The sequence below is a fragment of the Eptatretus burgeri genome, chromosome 4, assembly GCF_056783735.1.
Source record: "Eptatretus burgeri isolate ZD-2024b chromosome 4, Ebu_testis_v1, whole genome shotgun sequence".
Classification (NCBI taxonomy): Eukaryota; Metazoa; Chordata; class Myxini; order Myxiniformes; family Myxinidae; genus Eptatretus; species Eptatretus burgeri.
Window position 1 is genome coordinate 3,356,820 of NC_140964.1, and position 9,413 is coordinate 3,366,232.

Genomic DNA, 9,413 nt, shown 5'->3' on the forward strand with positions numbered 1-9,413 from the left:
ACAAATTCCTCAACAGATCAGCTTCAGTCGAATGTCAGACCTGGCCAGCTGCTTCGTGAAAGATTTCAGCTAAAAACTCTCCTTAGCTAAACCCACAAGAGGGTGCGAATAATTAAGGCAGTAGTAGTAGTGAGCTAGAACATGCGTCTCTGGCCTCTTATGAGTATAAATAAATGACCCGCAACCTACAACGGAACTCATCCCTGGCTCTTTCACAAAAGGAAATCCGTCCATCTGCTCAATGTGGCTGCTCGACACTTGCGGCAATGTGTTCAGCTTGTGGCGTCATTCTTGTAAAAAAAAAAAAAAATCCCAATAAAAACTACAAACGACACCGATCGCATTTTCCGATTAAGGAAGTCAATCGATGAGTCTGACATTTCGGTTTTCAGAACAACTTTTGCGGGGTTTGAACTTCAGTTAAAACAAAACAAAAGTAATTTCCTGGCATCGGCTCAGAAGTGGGCTTGTCACTTTACACTGTCAGTCATTTCTGAAGATGATCAATGGCTAATACCTGGTTATCATTACCTTTAGTGATCGTTGCATTGACATAGCAAGTTGTGAGCAATGTAATGAAAAGCTAATTTACAAATTCTAATAGACAAATGAAGCAACAACAACTCATTGATAACCGAGTGTCACTATATACCTGGAACCAGGTAGACTTGGAAGCAGGTATACCTGGAAACGGTGGTGGGGGTCACAAATGTAATTAAAGATTCCACATTTCCGGCTGCGTCTGACCCATCAGGCTCTCCTTTTCCGATCATAAACTCACAATCTTTTGTAATCTACGGTAAGCATTTTCCACTCAATATCAGACGCTTTCAATCACCACTTGTTTGTTTATGGCTACCATATATCAAAGCAGAAAAGGGTTCTGTTTCAACGAGAACGTTTCATGCCTCTTATGATAAAATTGAGGACTTCAGCAGATATCAAACTTTGTTGTTGTGGATATTTTAGACTGGCCTTTAGTTAGTGCATACACAATTGGCTCGGTGTGTGGAGGGGGGAATGTCGGTGGGAGGAGGGGAGACGTCTGAATGAGTGACGAGTGTACATTATATATATATATATATATATATATATATATATATATATATATATATATATATATATATATATTATTGCAAGAAGGAAAAGAAGGAAGGATGATAGGAGAGAAAAAGAAGGCATATTTGCTTACATTATAAAGAAATAGTCTGTTAAAAATACATTTCCCAACTTGAAGGTAGAGTGCATACCTGTAATGCCTGATCCATGAGAACATATGAGGTCCAACACATTTTTGAGATATCGTGATATTATATAGTTTTTGAGCCCGATCTCTCAATGGTGAAGAATCACTTTTTAAATTTCTAGTAGTCGGATCCGAATCCGGATCTTCACCAAAATCGAAACAATTCGTCGTGGTCGCACACCCAACGTGTCCACCAAGTTTCGTCCGAATCAGTTCACCACGTTTTGAGATATCGTGCTACATATCGTTTTTGGCCCCATCTCTCAATGGTGAAGAATCACTTTTCAAAACTCGAGTAGTCGGATCCGGATCCGGATGTTCACCAAAATCTAATCAGGTCGTCCTCGTCACACACCGAACCTGTCCACAAAATTTCATCCAGATCCGTCTCCAACTAATTGAGATATTCTGTACACAGACAGACAAACAGACATAAAAGGGTGAAAACATAACCTCCTTCACCTTCAGTTATGGAAGTAATAATTGTTCTTATGTCATTGAAGAAAAAGAAAGATCTGATTTCACAGGTGATCTATTTCAAAAGCCTTTGCTGGTAGCACATGGATAAGCGGTGTGCTCATTGAAGGATGCGCCGTGGTTGCCTCGTTTTGATTTACCTTGACCTGCTTGGTCGTTGGGATGTCTGTTTCTATGGGCGATGTGAACCAGCTATGCCCACCTCATCGCCAAGTGCAGTCAGAACAGACATTTGTGATGTCGTCAGGGGCCCGGTTCACAATGGCCTACCTTTTACAAAAGGCAAGGTTGGATTTCTAACCACCACAGGTTTAAAATAAATAAATAAAGGTGAATGCTTGTGTCTGAACACTTAGCTCATGACACTGGGATCCCAGGTACAGTTCTCCTGTACCGTGTAGATTATTTTGTCCATAGTCTACAAATGTCCTTGCATTTCGTGTGAAAGTCTACCGATGTGATGTTCGCTAATGTCCTTGACTCCATGAGTCTTCAACATTAGAAGGGGGGGGGGGGACTTAATAAAAATAAAAACAATTGCTGGCAGCCAAGACAACCGGCTTAACGTTGCTCAGAAAGGTCATACTCGATGATACAGCATTCCAAGTGTAAATCGATAGGATAACGGAATGTAGTCGGATTTCTATTTGTCAGGAATTGACCTCAAACAAGACACTGGAAAGGTGAGCTTGCCACCTCTGAGCTATCCTGCCGGTTCAATTATCTTGTCGTCTGAGAAAGAACTAATTAATAATTGAGTTTTTTTCAGAAACGTGGGCAACAGTCCGAGCTGAAATGAAAAAAAAACAAAAAACAAAAACTCACGTCGTACTTAAACACCTGCACGTCACATGGACGACGATTGGATGTTCACCTTGCGATCGGCGAGTTCAGATATTTGAATAATCTCATGAAGAAACCAAGAAATGGCAGGAAAAAAAAAAACATCAAGGGTATTTGTGTAAACTGTAAAACAAGGAAATGATGAAGTGGACAAAGTAAATCAAGTAACAAAGCAAAATTATGTTTCAGAATGTTTTACAAAACAATGACAGGAAGCATTTCGGTGAATTATGACAAATGCAACATCCGGTTTCATTTCCACTAATATTGTTTATCGGTGGTTTGATCGTCGGAGCGCCTGCTCTGAGTCTGGGAGGTCAAGAGGTTGTAACCAAAGACTTTAAAATTGTAAGGTGCTGCTTTCCTTGCTTGACGCTCAGCATTTAAGGGGAGAGAGCACGGACAAACAATGCTGGGACGGTAACGGCAAATCACCAAGTACAACCCTTGCCAAGAAACTACTTTGGCAGCACAAACGCTCCACAAAGAGGTCTTGCTTTTGCCCCGCAATCTGAACCCAAGGCTCATGATGCTGAGATCGCAGGTTCAAATCCCCCCCAAAAAAGGTGTTAACTGTCCGTTATGAAAGTTCAACCATCGTCGACGTTGTCCATTTTGCTCCGACGAAGGGCTAATGACCGATAGGTCAGATTCTCCTTTCTTCCCATGAACGTCGGCATACTTAAATCAACTTTGGGTTTATTCCATCCATTGTTTTGCAATGTCCATTGTCTATAAACTCCACATTGTCCGGCTATGAAACTATCCTTCATACCGTATCAAAGTTTAAAACAAAAGGAGTAACACACAAAGTCTCCTGCGCACAAGACCGTCCCATGATTGTCCAATTAGCGATGCTTTTGAGGAAACATAACGTTAATCATTTTGGAGTGAGCTTGGAAATGTCATTCGAGGCAGACAGCCCTTTAGTGCCTTCAGGTGAGGCCAATCGAGGTGGAAACTAACCTACCGGACGCTTGCACTTGTGAATGCAAAGTCACGCTCTTACAGAAAGATCAATGTGGTGTTCAGGCTTTCCTTGTGTGTGATAAGTGAGCAAACACGAGAGAGACTGCTTGAACAACCCGATCGTCCTGCATGGTCTCGACCTCAGATCAAGGACCAAGGGTCAACCTGACAAACATTCCCTGTGATCAACGAACTGACAAAATCACCTTGGATTCTGGTGGCCAAATTGTCCTGGATCGTAGATGGCTTTCCTTTTCACTCCGAGAGGCCGTGGAGGCCGCACCAAGGAGTGTTTCTCTGCGCTCCCACTTTGTTTTCCACTCGGTTAACCACCATGGGGATGTACGTACAGTGAAATAATTATTTGTTTTCATTTGTCCCCGAACATTATTCCCATAAAACCCATCATTTAACTGTGTCCGTATTTCAGGAAAACATGGGATGTTAACAGAAACCGCCGAGCGTCGCGCTATTCATAATATCATTGAAATCGTTTTCTAAAAATGTTGTTTTTTTTAGAGAAACTTACATGTGTGGTGTCAGCTCATAGAAATTGCGGTTTCGATACTCCTCCACCTTCTGTGGGCTGTAAATTGGAAGTGGTTTGTAGGGATTCAGTGAAATCACAACGCTGCCGATGTACGTCTGCAAGAAGGTAAGCACAAAGTCAAACCACAACACCAGGCCTCGGTTAACCATTAGGCAACCACAACTCAAGTTGTGGTTTTACAGTACCACAACCTGAACAACTTAAGTCAAGAAAATATAAAACTGTAAATAACAACCACTGTGATCCAAAATCCATGAAACCAGAAGGAAGAAGCCTTTGTCTATGTCTGTGGACAGATCAAAATGGTTTCCATGAACGCTGACGTGGTACTATGTAGGACGTGAGTTGTGTTTATTGGATACTATGGTATTTGCTATTCCCTTTTATTGTTACAGTTACTAAAACTCTGGGAAGAGTGTTAAGAGAAGGCCATTGTGCGCCGGAGGAGTGACCCAATTGCCGATTTCCTTTGTGGATCGACTGTAATTATAACTATAGTATATCACGTAACAATCATTGTACAGTAGCCAGAGTGAATATACTACAAACAACAAAGATAATTGTTGAGTGTAAATGGAAAAAAAAAAAAGAGAACAAACCTCGGATGAATTCGGCCTCCGACCACTTACAATCATCCGCGTGAGCCAAGACATTAACCGTGTTGTTATTAACGATGCTTGCACTTCAAACTAACCTCAATACTTTCTTGCTGATTTATTTGTACTTTCAATGCATTGAAGCGTTAAATTCGAATCCTCGCGAATCCTCGCATCTCCGTTCTCCATCATGAGACATTCATTCGCGGCAAAGAGAAACCCACGAACGAACGAGTCCTGTAGTGTGACGGGTGTCACCCTCATCACTCCTGGACGACTAATTGACCTGTAAGCAAAGGCAGGCAGGGCTTGAATTGATGATGGATGTTGAGCTTGGGACGCATTGGTAACAGTCGTTAGTGGGCATTATAGATCTATCACAAGGAGCAGGTGAATCATCCATTGGTGCAGATGGTTGCCGCTCATGTAAATGCCAACTTTCTTAATACGTACCGTGTTTCCAGAAAAAAACACTAATCTACTTAACAGGCTGTTGTCGAGAACATGACAACCTATATCTCTTACTCTGGTTGAGAAATCCCACTGTCACAATGTTGTTACCTGCTCAGCAAATGGACCCAATGGACCCTGGGATCGTGACCCGTGGCCTTCTCCAAATCATAAGCAAAAAGAGAGAACCGAGCATCATTCTTGGAGACATAGAGTCTTATCTCTTCCCCAACTCTCTGATCTATGATCATTAGTTCAGTTTCTGGCCAATGCTATTCCGCGATAGACATGTTGCTTCCTCGAACTCAATGAAGCACAAATACCGTGATTAACAAATCAGAGGATATGGCTGTCTCGCTTGAGAACTCTTGTGCCTTTGATAGCATCTAATAATCCAGCCTCGCTTCACAAACTCAAAGCCAATGGGATTCAGTTCTTGGAATATCTTGGCTGGAGGCCAAATCCAAGAACCTGCTCCTTGTCCACCAGTGCAGGTTGGTGGCCTTTCAGTTATATTCTGCCTTTCTCCTGGTCTCGTACTACCTTCTTTTTCTACCCTCTGCCCAGCCCCCCCCCCTCACACTCTGCTTACATTCTTCCAGAAACTCAGACTCAGTAACAACAACAAGAACAACAACAACCTTGACACTCTATTCCATAAGTTCCAATCTTCTCTCACATAGAATCTCACTTCGAATCATTGTTCTTGATATGATCACAAGCTCGTCGAACACTTGGAATATGTCTTTCAAGTCGGATAAATCTCACACCCTCACTCCGTCTCTCCGAAAGGACCGCGTGGCAAACCTGCCCAATCTGCTTTCTTAACAATCCTCCTGAAGAAGTTCAGTCACTCAAACATTTAGGCATCACTATCAGCCATGATCTTTCTTGGGAAGACCCCACTTCGATATGGTAATGGCTTCCAAAAACAGTCGCTTTGGCTTGGGTATCCACTGTCATGCAAAGTCCTTCATTGGCACACCTGAACTTCTATCTACCTGCATGGCCTTCATCCGCAGCTTGATGGAGTACTGCTTTCCCTTCTGGGTGGGTGCCCATCTCAAACATTGCTCAGCTTGATGCCATGGAAACCAAGCCCTTAAAAATCATTGAAATCTCCCACGATGAAGCTGAATCTATGGACCGATCACTTTCACATCACATACAGGTCGGTGGTCTCTTTTTCTTCTACCGCCTCCTTTTTGTTCTTACACCTTCTGCACTCTCTGTGCTTTGTCTCCCCCCCCCCCAATTTCTGCAGTTGCACGTGGTCCACCCTCAACCTCCTTCTCCACTCTTTTGTTCCTCTTTTTTCCCGCCTGTGAAACCACCTTCCACATTCTCTTCAATCTCATTATTCCCTCCAAGGCTTCAAGACAACTATTCAACGTCATCTCATATCCCCCCATTATATCATCCCCACCAACACCATCCCCCCATCCAAAACCATGATCTTTTCTACTCCTTTTAACCCTCCCCATCTTTCCAGGTTTCCAGTTTTTCCTTCCTGAGAGTTTGTTTCTCGATCCATCAAGTGGAGCTGACTCTCTCTTTCAATGTTTTCTCGCAGTTTCTTTAAGTTGCTTTTCTTAAGTTTCTCCGGAACTTCAACACTGCTGCCCATCACTACCTTATGGTTTCACCCATACCCAGGAAGTGTGAGCAGGAAGTGTTTTCCGAACCCAGAAATGACGTAACTTGTTCAGCGTTCCAAACTACCTGGAGCACTCCCTACCAAGTCAGTGTTTGGTGGATCCGCAGTTCGGGGTTTGCTGCACATGGACGTTGGATCGGGGACGCTTTGACTACAACATGCCAATTGACTTCTGGGCAATCAATTTAATTGAATGATAGTATTCAATGTCTGTGATATGTTGTTCTTCTTTCGGTTGCTCCTGTTAGGGGTCGCCACAGCGGATCATCCGTTATGATCCGCATACTGATTTGGCATAGGTTTTACGCCGGATGCCCTTCCTGACGCAACCCTGGTCGCCTCTTACGACACAGGGATAAGGATTGGGTTTTGCCATGATTCCGGGCTACCCTACACCCTCTCATAGCGTGGCCCAGCGCAGAGCGCCCGTCCTCAAGCGATCCTCCAACCCAAGCCTCCGAGTAGCCGGATTACAGGCGCACGCCACTACGCCCGGTGTCTGTGATATATGTTAATGAAATAAATTGTTGTTTTATTACAGGTCAAGATGTTTTTATTTTGTGATGTGCCATGAGCATCATTACTTGTCAGATACCAGCCACCATAAATGTTTATTATTATTATAATTATTATTATTATTATTATTATTGCCCAATCCTGAAGCTCGATAACTCATTCTCACCTCCCTCCCAACCTCAATTCCTCCCTGCCACTCCCCTTCTCATCTTGTATTGACCTACCATGAGTTTTTTCCCCACTTGTTCCCCTCCACTCCTTTGTGAGTCTGTTAACACACCACACTCCATTGGCGAGCTCTTCCATGAGCCTTAACCTTTATAAAATAAGAAAAAGGACCTTTTGATAAATGATCATTTTTGGGTATATGTTCCACATTGACTGCACGAAGCGGTTTCCTCCCAGATGGAAAAAAAAAAGGAAGTGCCAGGAGAGTCTCAATAAATACGGGGTACTGGCATTGAAGCAGCCAATGGTCAAAGGAAGAAAAACAAAAGCTCGTTCTTCGTGTTCCAATTTGAAAAGTTTTGGCCAAAAACTCCCCAGAAAGCGTTTTCCCATATGTTTGTTCAAGTCTGATTTTATTCCTAGTATTTTCATTAAGCCTCACTTCTATTCACCACTAAAACTCCTCCCAAAAGGTTCATCATTAAGGAAACGTTTCATTTTATCATCTGCTTTTGTTTAATAACTGCTTACGTGGTGGTTATTACAAAATAGAACTAAACAAAAACTTCGAAATGGACAGTCAAGTAAAAAAAATAACAACTTTCATTTCTTGTTTCCAGCTCGTATTAAAAGCCGCTACTGCAGTAAACAAGGATGAGTTTGCCATCCATCATTACATGAAGACTGTTTTAATGCCTCCAGAAACCAGAACTGTAAAATAATCATCCCAACGTCTTTCACGACATATTCAAACTTTAACCTGCAAAGAAATTCTGTGACTGCACAGTGTACAGGTGGCTCTGTGATAATCGAATTAACGCGAAGCAACTTCGAACGGTACCTTTAAAACCTGCACCTTTAAATTCAAAACAAATTCACTTGTTTATGTTATTCGATGACAAGAAACGAATTCTGTTTCCCTTGGATTGTTGCCCTCAAACACAACCCAGCAAGACTTCTTTCCTCCACCAGAAATTAGATTTGCACTCCTTTGGTGAAAATAAGCACTTCACCATCAGACGTAAAACTAGAACGGCACTCGGTTGAGGGCATACCTCCAGCAGGCTGAACAGTTAACATCTTGTATCCCACTGATCGGCTGTATCTGGATCCAGACCTGAACCTGAATCGAATCGGCTCGTTCTTGTCAGCAAACCAACTCATGCACCAAGTTTTGTCATAATCCGTCCGCAACCTTTTGAGATATCGTGCGACATATTGTTTTTTGCCCGAGCACTCAATGGTGAAGCATTACTTTAAAATTCTTGTATCTGGATCCGGATTCGGATCTTCAACCAAAGTGGAATCAATTCTTCCTTGTCACACACCCAACATGTCCACCAAGTTTTGCACGAAAGTGTGCACAACTTTTTTGAGATATCCTGTTCACAGAAACAGACAAACAAACAAACAAACAGACAGCAGGAGTGAAAACATAACCTCCATCCACCTTCAGTGGTGGAGGGAATGAGCACTTCACTATCAATTGAAAAGCAACCTTATGTGGGGTTAGACCGTGAGAGAAACATCATTTGAGACAAGTGATGCCATGACCGTTTTCGTTTTTAAAATTGATCATGAGCTTGGACATTGGTATTAAACAAGTGACGGTTGTGATGAGACGGGATAGCAGGGTGGCCAAGATGTACGCACAATCGCCTCTGAAACCGTCTTGCCTGACTTTGAATATTGACCCGGCTGTCAATTGACATCCTGGTGTTTCACCTGCAGGGTGGAGGCATCAAGGTGTGCAACATCCATTGGAAGGACATGAAGCTAGGTGTCATATCTGCCAGCATTTGTTGGTCGATGTTAAAGATGCCACAATGTATTTCTGAAGAGGAGGCACATTATCTCCATGTTGCCATGAGACACCATGTTGCAAGAGTTACCACATTGCTACTGGATTGTTCTTATGAGATACATCGGTATCGGTTTGTC

The 9,413-nt window shown here is 42.7% G+C and overlaps 1 protein-coding gene across 3 annotated transcripts in view; it reads right to left on the reverse strand.

Annotated features, from left to right (window-relative positions):
• The window catches only part of LOC147027351 (unconventional myosin-Ib-like), a 74,590-nt gene that overhangs the window by 35,933 nt on the left and 29,244 nt on the right, over positions 1-9,413 (reverse strand). For all 3 annotated transcript variants that reach the window (XM_085876693.1, XM_085876695.1, XM_085876694.1), the window contains exon 2: positions 4,065-4,180. In XM_085876693.1, coding sequence (XP_085732819.1) covers positions 4,065-4,180 — 116 coding nt within the window. The remainder of the gene's footprint in view (positions 1-4,064; positions 4,181-9,413) is intronic.